Genomic DNA, 15,194 nt, shown 5'->3' on the forward strand with positions numbered 1-15,194 from the left:
AACCCATAGCCCCTACCCCCTAGACACTTGCGAACGGATTGAATTGATTTAATTGCAATATCTTTTTCTTCTTTGTGTCCCCAGTGAGACCATCATGTTCCTCCATGAGATCTTTCATCAGGGCCTGAAGGCTCGGATAGCCAACTGGCCTACGCTGGTTCTGGGTGAGATATGAGGCGTCTATGTTGGGTCAAATCCACTCTAGCTAACCTCTACCACTATCTTGGTGTGGAATGTTTTATGTGTCTGTCTCTCCAGCGGACCTGTTTGACATTCTGCTGCCCATGCTGAACATCTACCAGGAGTTTGTGAGGAACCACCAGTACAGCCTGCAGGTGCTGGCCAACTGTAAACAGAACAGGGACTTGGACAAGCTGCTGAAGCAGTATGAGGCGAACGCTGCCTGTGAGGGACGCATGCTGGAGACCTTCCTCACTTACCCCATGTTCCAGGTAGCACATCGCACACGTCACACCCACACGCGCGCGTCCAGACCTCATTAACCTCCGCCCTTCAACCCCTCCTCTTCCACATGTTAGTATACGGCCCAGACCTGACTGACTGACTGACTGACAGACGCCTCTCCGTTGTGTTTCAGATCCCTCGTTACATCATCACTCTCCATGAGCTGCTGGCACACACGCCTCATGAGCACGTGGAGCGCAAGAGCCTGGAGTTCGCCAAGTCCAAACTAGAGGAGCTGTCAAAGTGAGGATAACGGAGCTGTAGCGGTTGTGTAGTAGATCATGTAGCCAACAATAGTTGTGTAGTAGATCATGTAGCCAACAATAGTTGTGTGGTAGTTAATGTAGTTAACAGTGGTTGTGTAGCAGGTAATGTAGTTAACAGTGGTTGTGTAGTAGGTAATGTAGTTAGCAGTGGTTGTGTGGTGGATAATGTAGTTAACAGTGATTGTGTGGTAGATAATGTAGTTAGCAGTGGTTGTGTGGTGGATAATGTAGTTAACAGTGATTGTGTGGTAGATAATGTAGTTAGCAGTGGTTGTGTGGTGGATAATGTAGTTAACAGTGATTGTGTGGTAGATAATGTAGTTAACAGTGGTTGTGTAGTAGGTAATGTCCAGGACTACAACAGTGGTTGTGTAGTAGGTAATGTAGTTAGCAGTGGTTGTGTGGTGGATAATGTAGTTAACAGTGATTGTGTGGTAGATAATGTAGTTAGCAGTGGTTGTGTAGTGGATAATGTAGTCAACAGTGGTTATGTGGTGGATAATGTAGTTAACAGTGATTGTGTGGTGGATAATGTAGCTAACAGTGGTTGTGTAGTAGGTAATGTAGTTAGCAGTGGTTGTGTAGTAGGTAATGTAGTTAGCAGTGATTGTGTGGTAGATAATGTAGCCAACAGTGGTTGTGTGGTGGATAATGTAGCTAACAGTGGTTGTGTTGTCAGGATGATGCATGATGAGGTGAGCGATACAGAGAACATTCGTAAGAATCTGGCCATCGAGAGAATGATCGTAGAAGGCTGTGACATATTACTGGATACCAGCCAGACCTTTGTCAGACAGGGTGAGTACACACACACACACACACACATACTGTACAAATGCACTCACTCACTCATTCACACACACACACCAGCCAGAATACACTATAAGATGGTTACCTGTGGCTGTCATCAGTAGTACAGTATGTGTAACCTATGTTTTTTCCCCCTCCCACCAAACACACACACACACACACACACACACACACACACACACACACACACACACACACACACACACACACACACACACACACACACACACACACACACACACACACACACACTCTCTCTCTACCCATCAGGCTCTCTGATCCAGCTCCCATCCAGCAGTGAACGGGGCATGCTCAGTAAGGTCCGTCTAGGCTCTCTGTCCCTCAGGAAGGAAGGAGAACGACAGTGCTTCCTGTTTACGAAACACTTCCTTGTCTGCACACGCACCTCCGGGGGAAAGCTGCACCTGCTCAAGGTGAGAGTCAAACACACACACAGACACATATGCATGTACAGATGTCAGATTTTAATTTGATCGCTGTTTTGTCGCGTGAAATTTTCCTGCGCAACAGGGACTTCAAATGAGTCTCATGATTTAGATGCTTTCACAAAAACGTATTCAGGGGGCAGTCGAGTCATTCAGACCAGTGCCAGCTATCAAAATCATATTCCGTCTCTGACTTTGCTCAAAGGCTCAAGCTAGACAATGTCCTACTGCTACTCTAGGCCTATAGGTCATATCACCCCCACATTCAAATGGACTTATCTGAAATGTATCCATACACGTGTGTCCATTAGGCATATGGATGTATTTCTTTCATCAGCATGAATTAGATTGAGCAATAAAAGCCCCACTTTTATTCCATAGGTTGGGATCCGCACTATGCAGCTGTTGCAAGAGCGCATTTTTCACTGGCTGTCCACTGGTTTCAAAAACAATGATTGATAGGCAGCTTAAACGCCTTGAATTCAACCATTATTGGGTTCAAATACACATTTAGATTTGTGAACAGCCATCCACAACAACCACAATCCATGAGGCGCAAATAGCTAAATGAGAGAGCAGCAGTGTGATTCACATCAATGCGCTATGTAGATATCAATAATAAGTGATATCCGTATCGCCGTAGACCACACCACTGCTGTCATCCTTACCTCCAAGCGTTTATTCAAATTGGAACATCTTTGTATGCCGACAGCAGTCACACCATTGGAAGACATAACTTGGACTGTAGCCCACAAAAAGCCTATTCCTGCTCTTTACCCGCGATCCATCGAACACATTTGGTGTGTTATCATAGTGGTCTCTGACTTGTGGTCAGACACGTTCAGGTGGAACAAACTTGAACTTGCTCCTTTTTTCAATGCTGATTTGAATGTCATTGAGAAAAGTATCCCAAAAAAATGTGCAAACATCCTTTCTGAATTTAAAAGTAATCCTCGGAGTAATCATCTAGTTTTCAAAAGTATCTGTAATCTGATTACAATATTTTTGCTGTTAATGTAACGGATTACAGTTACCGTTTTTTTTTTTGCAATCCCTTACATGTAACGGATTACGTGTAATCTGTTACTCCCCAACCCTGATAGGCTACACCTAAACTATAGCCTACATAGGCCTGTAATATCAGATGTAAAGACGAGATGTAAAAGCTACAGTGTATTATAAAAAAACAAAAAACATTTTAAGGTTTATCGCAAACGTAAGGTAATGAATCAACTGTCAAAATGTAGTTCAATCATGGCCTGGGGTAGTCTAGTTGTTAGGACCGCTGCTTTGTAATACCAACATGTTTGTCATAAGTCAGTGTGCAGCGGGTAGGACGGAGTCAGGCGCAGGACACAGAACTGAGTAAAAACGTACTTTACTCAGAAAATCACAAACAAATTCCATACAGGGAAAAATATTCCAGCTCGACACAAAAGAGCGACTACTAAACAAAGAACAAACACGCACAAAACCATGTGGGAAACAGAGGGTTAAATAGGGAATAAATTATAACGTAATGGAAACCAGGTGTGTACAATCAAGACAAAACAAATGGAAAAAGAAACGTAGATCGGTGGTGGCTAGAAAGCCGGTGACGTCGACCGCCGAACGCCGCCCGAACAAGGAGAGGCACCAACTTCGGCGGAAGTCGTGACAATGTTTCAAATAGACCACCATAGTCCCTGTGCCAAGGAACACTAAGGTAACCTGCCTAAATGACTACCGACTTGTAGCAATCACGTCTGTAACCATGAAGTGCTTTGAAAGGCTGGTCATGGCTCACATCAACACCAGTATCCCAGTATCCCAGAAACCCTAGACCCACTCCAATTTGCAAACCGCTCCAACAGATCCACAGATGATGCAATCGCTATTGCACTCCACACTGCCCTTTCCAATCTGGACAAATGGATCACCTATGTGAGAATGCTGTTCATTGACTACAGCTCAGTGTTCAACACCATAGTGCCCACAAAGCTCATCACTAAGCTAAGGACCCTAGGACTAAACACCTCCCTCTGCAACTGGAACGTGGACTTCCTGATGTGCCGCCCCCAGGTGGTAATGGTAGGTAACAACACATCCGCCACGCTGATCCTCAACACAGGGGCCCCTCAGGGGTGCGTGCTCAGTCCCCTCCTGTACTCCCTGTTCACTCACTGCACGGCCAGGCACGACTCCAACACCATCATTAAGTTTGCCGATGACACAATAGTGGTAGGCCTTATCACCAACAACGATGAGACAGCCTATAGGGAGAAGGTCAGAGACCTGACCGTGTGGTGCCAGGACAACAACCTCTCCCTCAACGTGATCAAGACAAAGGAGATGATTGTGGACTACAGGAAAAGGAGGACCGAGCACGCCCCCATTCTCATCGACGAGGCTGCAGTGGAGTAGGTTGAGAACTTGAAGTTCCTCGTTGTCCACATCACCAACAAACTATCATGCTCCAAACACACCAAGACAGTTGTGAAGAGGGCACGACAAAGCCTGTTCCTCCTCCCTCAGGAGACGGAAAAGATTTGTCGTGGGTCTTCAGATCCTCAAAGGTTCTACAGCTGCACCATCGAGAGCATCTTGACTGGTTGCATCACTGCCTGGTATGGCAACTGCTCAGCCTCTGACCGCAAGGCACTACAGAGGGTAGTGTGTACGGCGCAGTACATCACTGGGGCCAAGCTTCCCGCAATCCAGGACCTCTATACCAGGCAATGTCAGAGGAAGGCCCTAAAAATTGTGAAAGACTTCAGCCACCTTAGTCATAGACTGTTCTCTCTGCTACCGCACGGCAAGCGATACCGGAGCGCCAAGTCTAGGTCCAAAAGGCTTCTTACCAGCTTCTAGCCCCAGGCCATAAGACTCCTGAACAGCTAATCAAAGGGCTACCCAGACCCCTCTTTTACGCAGCTGCTACTCTCTGTTTATTATCTACACACGGTCACTTTAACTCTACCTACATGTACATATTACCTCAATTACCTCGACTAACCGGTGCCCCCGCACATTGACTCTGTGCTGGTACCCCCTGTATATAGCCTCACTATTGTTATTTTACTGCTGCTGTTTAATTATTTGTTACTTTTTTGTCATTATTTTTTTAACATATCCTATTGTTTACTTAACATGTTTTTCTTAAGGCTTCTTAAAGCATTGTTGATTAAGGGCTTGTAAGTAAGCATTTCACTGTAAGGTCTACACCTGTTATATTCGCCGCATGTGACAAATAAAATTAGATTTTACATATAGGCCTACCCTGTCGGCGTGGGTTGGATTCCATCCCATACCCTTCTGGCACAAATAACAAAATCCCGCCAATGGACTTGATTTAGTTACACATTTCAAGTATGGACAGTCCAGGGATATTTTACCCCCGAACTTGATAAGAAATCACCATACCAGACACTTTTATTATAAAGACAGATGTATTTAATGGATAACATACTGTAAATAGGAAACTGATAAGAAAACCAATATTTCAATATAAAATAAAGATATTTATCATACAAAAGAGCCCAAACTCCGAGTGATGTTTCAAATGTAAACTCGGCGAAGATGTAACAGTCGAATGCTGTACATTCAGTACAGCGCAGTGTTCATTTATACCCTTAGCTCTCACCCACTCCCTTCCACAAAGATGTACTTCAGTACTTTTCCATTTATTTGTGCTCCTCCGTGCATTTAACAGTCAGGAGAGGCAATGAGTAACTGAGAGTAGACATTCCTACAGTCTGCTGCAGTCCATGAAATAATTGGACTTCTCAATGACAAAGAGCTTCCACCCAACACTACTTTCACTCTCTAAGGATATATAAAAACAATCTATTCATACGAAGAGGACATAATGGTATAAAATAGTAAAGATATAAAACAGTCATTTTAAATCTATTAACAAACAAAATAATAACAGTGGGCTACACCAACATTAGTTTCATACAAAGTGTGGGGTAAATTGCCACAGTAGATTTGCCGTGGTAAATTGGGAAATACTTTATTTATTTTGTACGTAATTCTTGTCAAATAGATAAATCACCCATAGTATGTTCAAAAAGGACTAAGTTGTTCCGATGATAATACCAACCAGAGGGTGAACATATCTTCAAAGACTTTGGTTGCAACCAGGACTAAAGCAACACCGACATCATCTTTTAGGGAGCGGTAATGAGGTGACCAATAAAGGTTGCAATTGAGATCAGCTGTGCGGGTGAATTTAGCGCGTATTGATCGTTTAACAAGACATCAGCTGGTGATAATCTAGTGCCATCGATGGTTGCAATAGGCCCCTTGTTATTTGATTATTATTCCAATACGTTCTCTAAGCTACCCAATCACATAATGAATGGTGTGAAAACTGATAGAAGGCTACTGTTTGTGTTTCCCTGTCTGAGTTGATGAGCTGATTTGGGCCATCAGTTGATTGATAGATGAAGGCCCGCCGTAGAACGATAAACTTTCTTCCAGTGCTCGCCCACGTTTTATAGATTTCCATTACCTAACTGTTATGCGCCGGCTTACAGTAGCAAAGACCTGCTGTGCTTCCAGTTTGATGCCGGCATTTGAAGTCATCCTTGTTGTGGATTGAAAGCTTGTATTGTGTGGCTTTAAAATGTAATTTCTTAAAGCTGTCAAGATGTGTATGCGTTTGAGCCTGTCCAAAGACTATTTTGTTGAGTTGAGACACATTTCTTTGATGTGTAAATTATCAGACTATTCGTTTTACTTCTTGAAAACATTGAAATGAATGCAATTTACTTGTGGGCCTAATGTAGGCTATAGGCTATCTAAATGAATTGAAGTCTTTTTTTGTTGTTGCTTACATTGAAGAGCTAGAACAGTGTCGGAAAGATGGAGAAGATAGGGGGAGGGGGAGTCAAAGGGCAGTGGGCCGGATTCAAACCATATGTGTGCCAGGGTCAGCGGTTGTAACCCCTGGACCACACAGGCACTGAGGCCACCAATCATCTATTCTTGCTATTGCTAGCCTTGCACATATAATACAACTTTTTATATATATTTTTTTTAACGGATTTGCCCTAACGAAAAAAAAGTCTATCCCCTACAAATATGCCCGTTTATTATAATCCACGTAAGAATTCACACAAGACGCGCTGTAGCCTGCACATAGTCTTTGTAGGCTACTTGAACTGGCGCCAAGTGGACCTGCAGTCTAAGGTACAATGTAGGTACGGTGCTGCATTGTACACAAACACTGCTTCAGCTGCCCCCTGGTGGCGATTCTTAATATTTCTTCAGATATTAAAATCCTCTTGCCACAGGATTATTTTCCTCCTACGACAAAACGGGTCAAATTAAGATGCGACATCTGTACTTTCTTGTGGTCAGACACATGCACACATATACATACGAAATGTGTTGATATACACTACCGGTCAAAAGTTTTAGAACACCTACTCATTCAAAGGTTTTTCTTTGTTTTCCTATGTAGAATAATAGTGAAGACATCAAAACTATGAAATAACACATATGGAATCATGTAGTAACCAAAAAAGTATATTTTATACTTGAGATTCTTCAAATAGCCACCCTTTGCCTTGATGACAGCTTTGCCCACTCCTGGAATTCTCTCAACCAGCTTCATGAGGTAGTCACCTGGAATGCATTTCAATTAACAGGTGTGCCTACTTAAAAGTTAATTTGTGGAATTTCTTTCCTCCCTAATGGGTTTGAGCCAATCAGTTGTGTTGTGACAAGGTCGGGGGTATACAGAAGGTAGCCCTATTTGGTAAAATACCAAGTTAGTTAGAGTTACCAGCCTCAGAAATTGCAGCCCAAACAAATGCTTCACAGAGACACATCTCAACATCAACTGTTCAGAGAAGATTGTGTGAATCAGGCCTTCGTGGTCAAATTGCTGCAAAGAAACCACTACTAAAGGACACCAATAAGAAGAAGTGACTTGCTTGGGCCAAGAAACACAAGGAAAGGACATTAGACCGGGGGGAATTTGTCCTTTAGTCTGGAGTCCAAATTTTTGATTTTTGGTTCCAGCGGTCGTGTCTTTGTGACGCGCGGTGTGGGTGAACAGATGATCTCCACATGTGTATTTCCCACCATAAAGCATGGAGGAGGTGTTATGGTGTGGGGGTGCTTTGCTGGTGACACTGTATGTGATTTATTTAGAATTCAAGGCACACTTAACCAACAAGGCTACCAGAGCATTCTGCAGCGATACGCCATCCCATCTGGTTTAGGCTTAGTGGGACTATCATTTGTTTTTCAACAGGACAATGACCCAACACACCTCCAGGCTGTGTAAGGGCTATTTTACCAAGAACGAGAGTGATGGAGTGCTGCATCAGATGACCTGGCTTCCACAGTCCCCCGACCTCAACCAATCTCAGCATATGTGGGAACCATTGCAAAAGCATTCCAGGTGAAGCTGGTTGAGAGAATGCCAAGAGTGTGCAGAGCTGTCATCAAGGAAAAGGATGGCTATTTGAAGAATCTCAAATATAAAATATATTTAGATTTTTTGACACTTTTTTGATACAACTTGATTCCATATGTGTTATTTCATAGTTTTGATGTCTTCACTATTATTCTACAATGTAGAAAATAGTAAAAATAAAGAAAAACCCTTGAATGAGTAGGTGTTCTAAAACGTTTGACCGGTAGTGCTTGTAGTAGAAAACATTTGCATATCAAGCAGATTTTGACACATTTGACCTTTCCTCTACACGTGCGTGTTAGATGTCTAACCTCTGCCCTTTGACCCTCACAGCAGGGTGGGGTGTTGTCCCTAATAGAATGTACCCTTGTAGAGGAGCTGGATGCCAACGATGAGGACTGTAAGTATCTTTCATAAAATAATAAATCAATGAATAAGTCAACTCAATCAATCAATCAATACGTCAACAAACTATTGACCTTGATCCCTCCCACCCCCCTCCTGTAGACAATGCAGGAGGTCAGGGCTTCAACCACCTGGAGTTTAAAATCGTGGTGGAACCCCCTGATGGCCCCGCCTTCTCTGTCGTCCTATTGGCTCCCTCCCGCCAGGAGAAAGCGGCCTGGACCAGTGACATCAGTCAGGTAAACATACCTGGGGATGAGATGCCTAGTCCCAAATCAACTCCTACACCTACTGCTTCTGCAAGCCTCAACGCTGATTTTGAAAGAGGTTCAGCACCATGGACAGTAACATGACTGTCTCTCCTTCTCTCTTTTCTCTCTGTCTTTCGTTCATTCTGTACCTTTTTCTTTCTCTCTGTCTATAGTGTATAGATAATATCCGCTGTAATGGCCTGATGACCAGCGTATTTGAGGAGAACTCTAAAGTAACTGTGCCGCACATGATCAAGTAAGAGCCCAAATACAGACTGTATATCCTTTTCCACGTCAGTGAGGGTTGATAATCCCCAGGTTATCCCATCCCCTTCGCCCATCTGGGAGATCACCCAATAGCTGATGATCTTATTGATACTTGTCCCACCAGGTCGGACGCACGGCTGCACAAAGATGATGTGGACATCTGCTTCAGCAAGACGCTCAACTCCTGCAAGGTCCCCCAGATCCGCTACGCCAGCGTGGAGCGGCTGCTGGAGAGGCTGACTGACCTGCGCTTCCTCTCTATCGACTTCCTCAACACCTTCCTCCACACGTACAGGATCTTTACTACCGCTGCTGTGGTCATGGACAAACTGGCCGACATATACAAGAAACCTTTTACCTCTATACCGGTCAGGTAGAAAGATATACAGTATGAACTCACACACACATTGTCTTCTCATGCCACATCACTCCATCACTCCTTCATCCATTCTGTCTCTTCCTCCCTCTATCCTCATATAATAGACATGCATGCTGACCATCACTCTCTCTGTCTCTTTCCTTCTCTTTCCACCGACTCCACTCCTGGTTTTATCACTCCTCCTCACCCCCTCCTTCCACATCTTACCCTTCGACACCTCCTCTCCCGTGCTCTCCTGCCCTCTCCCCTTCTCCTTCTCTCCTCCACTCCTCCTCTCCTCTCAGGGTTCAGTATCACTCCTCCGATCGTCTGTCCATCACGTCTCTCTGTCCTGACTACAGTCTGAAGATCACACGGCTTGCTCTGGACCAAAAAGAGTGACGCTCTTTTTTTTTCTTTCTCGTACATTCTCCTCTTTTCACTGCCTCTCCATTGACTCTTTCATTACTTCATTTCACTCATACAGCCTTTCAAACAAAAATACCTTTTCTTCTCGGTTTTAGTTCAGAGGGCTAACATAGATGTTACATAGGTTTCTCATATGACAAAGAAATAATCAAGTGCTTCCTTTTTGTCTTTATCCTCCTCTTCTTCTGCCATCCCTCTGTCCCTCCTCAGGTCTCTGGAGTTGTTCTTTGCCACCAACCAGGGGACGTGGGGAGGCGAGCACCTCAACAACAAATCTCCCCGTCTATGTCGCAAGTTCTCCTCTCCTCCTCCTCTCACCATCCCCTCCCGCACCTCCTCCCCGGTTCACTCCCGCAAACTCTCCCTCTCCTCCCCGGTCTCCTCCAAGGCAGGAGTCCTAGACCTCTCCACCCCTTCCTCCTCTGCTGCTAACTCCCCCACTTCCTCTCACCCTCCCTCCATCTCCTCCCCCCCTCCCAACGCCACCAAGCCCCCTTCAGAGTTTTCCTCGCCTCCTCCCACCTCCACCCGGGCTCCATCGGGGTTCTCGTCCCCCCCTCCCACCTGCACGCGGGCTCCCAGCCTGCCAACAGTCCTGGGGGTCTCCACCTCCCCTCCCACCACCACAAAAGCCCTTCTAGAACTGAGCCGCCCCACCGGTTCACCGGAACCTGTCCCCCCAACGCCGGAAGAGGGAGGAGACATGCCGCGCATCGATGCATTCTGTGGAAAACTCAGACGCAGCATCCGCAGGGGTAGGCTGGCACACACACACGCACAAACACAGACACACAAACACAGACACACACTCACCGAGTGCCTGTATATTTTAATTAACAGCTGTTCTGGAGACGGTTTCTCTGGAGAAGTTCCTCCCAGAGTCTAACCCTCAAGTCAGCGAGGACCGCGTCCCCCTGACAGAGTCCCCCTGTCGCTCGCCCTCTACACCCAGACACATGCGATACAGACAGTCTGGAGGTTCCACAGGGGAAAACAATCGTGGTACTATGTCACCAGCCTCAGCCTTCGCTATTGCCACGGCAGCCGCCGGACACGGCAGTTCCCAGGGTAACAGACAACATGAACAATAACAACAGTCTTACCAGCAGCATTTACCATTTCACCACAAGTACCATTTCACCACAAGTACCATTTCACCACTCTCTCTCTCTCTCTCTCTCTCTCTCTCTCTCTCTCTCTCTCTCTCTCTCTCTCTCTCTCTCTCTCTCTCTCTCTCTCTCTCTCTCTCTCTCTCTCTCTCTCTCTCTCTCTCTCTCTCTCTCTCTCTCTCTCTCTCTCTCTCTCTCTCTCTCTCTCTCTCTCTCTCAGGTTTCAATAATAGTGAGAGGACTTGTGACAAGGAGTTTATCATCCGTAGAGCTGCTACCAACAGAGTCCTCAACGTACTGCGTCACTGGGTCTCCAAGCACTCACAGGTCTGAACCACATACAGACACACAAACACTGCCCGCCTACCCCCTGCTGTCCTCTGTCCAACTCTCGTGACGCCCAGAGAACTGTCACCCTGCTCCACTGGGGCCCCCTGGTGTCCTGCCCTCTGTAGCTGTTCTCTCCTGTGTCCTGGTGTGTAAGTGGCCATACATGCTGAAACAGACAGATGTTGACGTAAGAGAGAAGAGGTCAATTTATGCCCTATAATAATTCTGATGTGCAAGGGAGTGAACAATGTACCTGTGAGTTCACAGCATCCTCTGAGGAAATGACTGGGGGAAATGATCGCTAAGTTGAGTGTGTGTTTGTGCGTGTGTCAGGACTTTGAGATGAACAGTGAGCTGAAGGTGGGTGTAATGACCCTTCTGGAGGAGGTGCTACGAGACCCAGACCTGCTGCCTCAAGAGAGGAAAGCCACCGGAAACATTCTAAGGTGCACACACGCAGACACACACACACGCTACGGTACAAGCACACACACACTCACAGACACACACACAAACACACACACATACACGGTGAGAGTTAGTGAGTGTGTGTGGTGTGGTGCGTGTACCTTAGTATACCGTGTGAGAGTGTAGAGTGTGTGTGAGAGTGTGTGTGAGAGTAGGTGTGTGTTTGTGTCATTACATTTGTTATTAATGAGACTCTGCTTGTCCCTCAGTGCCCTTTCTCAAGATGAACAAGATGATGCTCAACTCAGGATAGAAGACATCCTACAGACGGTATGTATAGTTCAATCACACACACAACTACTGCCTAGAATAGATGCTAAGCCATTTCATTTGCAGGATATCAAATCTAATCAAATCAAATTGTATTAGTCACATTCTCCGAATACAACAGGTGTAGGCCTTACAGTGAAATGCTTACTTACGAGCCCCTAACCAATTATGCAGTTTAAAAAAAATACGGATAAGAATAAGAAATAAAAGTAACAAGTGATTAAAGAGCAGCAGTAAAATAACAATAGCGAGACTATATACAGGGGGGTACCGATACAAAGTCAATGTGCGGGGGCACCGGTTAGTTGAGGTAATATGTACATGTAGGTAGAGTTATTAAAGTGACTATGCATAGATGATAACAACAGAGAGTAGCAGCACTGTAAAAAAGGAGGGAGGGGCAATGCAAATAGTCTGGGTAGCTATTTGATTAGGTGTTCAGGAGTCTTATGGCTTGGGGGTAGAAGCTGTTAAGAAGCCTCTTGGACCTAGACTTGGTGCTCCGGTACCACTTGCCATGCGGTAGCAGAGAGAACAGTCTATGACTAGGGTGGCTGGAGTCTTTGACAAGTTTTAGGGCCTTCCTCTGACACCGCCTGGTATAGAGGTCCTGGATGGCAGGAAGCTTGGCCCTAGTGATGCACTGGGCGTTCGCACTATCCTCTGTAGTGCCTTGCGGACGGAGGCCGAGCAGTTGCCATACCAGGCAGTGATGCAACCAGTCAGGATGCTCTCGATGGTGCAGCTGTAGAACCTTTTGAGGATCTGAGGACCCATGCCAAATATTTTCAGTCTCCTGAGAGGGAAGACTGGTGATGAGAGGGAAGAGGGAAGACTGAGAGAGAAGACTGTTTGTTGGTGATGTGGACACCAAGGAACTTGCTCTCAATCTGCTCCACTGCAGCCACATCGATGAGAATGGGGGCGAGCTCAATCCTCTTTTCCCTGAAGTCCACAATCATCTCCTTTGTCTTGATCACGTTGAGGGAGAGGTTGTTGACCTGGCACCACATGGCCAGGTCTCTGACCTTCTCCCTATAGGCTGTCTCGTTGCTGTCGTTGTTGGCTGTGCAGTCATGAGTGAACAGGGAGTACAGGAGGGGACTGTACACGCACCCCTGAGGGGCCACTGTGTTGAGGATCAGCGTGGCGCATGTGTTGTTACCTACACTTACCACCTGGGGGCGGCCCATCAGGAAGTCCAGGATCCAGTTGCAGAGGGAGGTGTTTAGTCCCAGGATCCTTAGCTTATTGATGAGCTTTGAGCGCACTAGAGAGCCGTGCCGTGTAGAATGCAATAGAGATCATCATCTGTGGATCTTTTGGGGCGGTATGCAAATTGGAGTGGGTGTAGAGTTTCTGGGATAATGGTTTTGATGTGAGCCATGACCAGCTTTTTGAAGCTCTTCATGGCTACAGACGTGAGTGCTACGGGTCAGTTGTTGTTTAGGCAGCTTACCTTAGTGTTCTTGGGCACAGGCGCTATGGTGGTCTGCTTTAAAACATGTTGGTATTACAGACTCAGACGGGGAGAGGTTGAAAATGTCAGTGAAGACACTTGCCAGTTGGTCAGTGCATGCTCGCAGTGCACGTCCGGGTAATCCGTCTGGCCCTGCGGCCTTGTTAATGTTAACATGTTTTAAGGTCGTACTCACATCGGCTGAGGAGAGCGTGATCACACAGTCTTCCAGAACAGCTGGTGCTCTCATGCATGTTTCAGTGTTACTTGCCTCGAGGCGAGCATAGAAGTAGTTTAGCTCGCCTGGTAGGCTCACTGGGCAGCTCTCGGCTGTGCTTCCCTTTGTAGTCTGTAATGGTTTGCAAACCCTGTCACATCCAACGAGCGTCAGAGCTGGTGTAGTACGATTCGATCTTAGTCCTGTATTGACTCTTTGCCTGTTTGAAGGTTTGTCGGAGGGCATAGCAGGATTTCTTATCAGCTTCCGCTCCTTGAAAGCAGCAGTTCCAGCCTTTAGCTCAGTGCGGATGTTGCCTGTAAATCCATGGCTTCTGGTTGGGTCATGTACATATGGTCACTGTGGGGACGACGTCATCGATCCACTTATTGATAAAGCCAATGACTGATGTGGTGTACTCCTCAATGCCATCGGAGGAATCCCAGAACATATTCCAGTCTGTGCTAACAAAACAGTCCTGTAGCTTAGCATCTGCCTCATGTGACCACTTTTTTACTGATCTAGTCACTGGCGCTTCCTGCTTTAATTTTTGATTGTAAGCAGGAATCAGGAGGATAGAATTATGGTCAGATTTGCCAAATGGAGAGCGAGGGAGAGCTTTGTATGCATCTCTGTGTGTGGAGTAAAGGTGGTCCAGAGTGTTTTTCCTTTGGTTGCACATTTAACATGCTGACAGAAATTTGGTAAAACAGATTTAAGTTTCCCTGCATTAAAGTCCCTGGCTACTAAGAGCGTCGCCTCTGGATGAGCGTTTTCTTGTTTGCTTATGGCGGAATACAGCTCATTCAATGCTGTCTTAGTGCCAGCCTCTGACTGTGGTGGTATGTAAACATCTAAGAAAAATACAGATGAAAACTCTCTAGGTAGGTAGTGTGGTCTACATCTTATCATGAGATGCGCTACCTCAGGAGAGCAATAGCTCGAGACTTCCTTAGATATCGTGCACCAGCTGTTATTTACAAAAATACATAGTCCGGCACCCCTTGTCTTTCCAGACGCCGCTGTTCTATCCTGACGGTGCAGCGTATAACCAGCTAGCAGTATGTTGATAGTGTCGTCGTTCAGCCACGACTCCGTGAAGCATAAGATATTACAGTTTTGAATGTCCCGTTGGTAGTTTAATCATCTGCGTAGATCATCTATTTTATTGTCCAAAGATTGCACGTTTGCTAGCAGAATGGAGGGAAGTGGGGGTTTGTTCGATCGACTAC

The 15,194-nt window shown here is 45.8% G+C and overlaps 1 protein-coding gene across 1 annotated transcript in view; it reads left to right on the forward strand.

Annotated features, from left to right (window-relative positions):
- Positions 1 to 15,194, forward strand: part of LOC120026513 (ras-specific guanine nucleotide-releasing factor 2-like) — a 41,604-nt gene that overhangs the window by 21,758 nt on the left and 4,652 nt on the right. Inside the window, exons 5-18 of the mRNA XM_038971407.1 lie at positions 85 to 164; positions 259 to 452; positions 599 to 708; positions 1,411 to 1,529; positions 1,812 to 1,975; positions 8,733 to 8,799; positions 8,907 to 9,043; positions 9,229 to 9,311; positions 9,447 to 9,695; positions 10,320 to 10,864; positions 10,950 to 11,177; positions 11,439 to 11,545; positions 11,882 to 11,994; positions 12,226 to 12,286. Of these exons, the coding sequence (XP_038827335.1) occupies positions 85 to 164; positions 259 to 452; positions 599 to 708; positions 1,411 to 1,529; positions 1,812 to 1,975; positions 8,733 to 8,799; positions 8,907 to 9,043; positions 9,229 to 9,311; positions 9,447 to 9,695; positions 10,320 to 10,864; positions 10,950 to 11,177; positions 11,439 to 11,545; positions 11,882 to 11,994; positions 12,226 to 12,286 (2,257 nt within the window). The remainder of the gene's footprint in view (positions 1 to 84; positions 165 to 258; positions 453 to 598; positions 709 to 1,410; positions 1,530 to 1,811; positions 1,976 to 8,732; positions 8,800 to 8,906; positions 9,044 to 9,228; positions 9,312 to 9,446; positions 9,696 to 10,319; positions 10,865 to 10,949; positions 11,178 to 11,438; positions 11,546 to 11,881; positions 11,995 to 12,225; positions 12,287 to 15,194) is intronic.

This window comes from Salvelinus namaycush, chromosome 31 (assembly GCF_016432855.1).
Source record: "Salvelinus namaycush isolate Seneca chromosome 31, SaNama_1.0, whole genome shotgun sequence".
NCBI classification, from domain to species: Eukaryota; Metazoa; Chordata; class Actinopteri; order Salmoniformes; family Salmonidae; genus Salvelinus; species Salvelinus namaycush.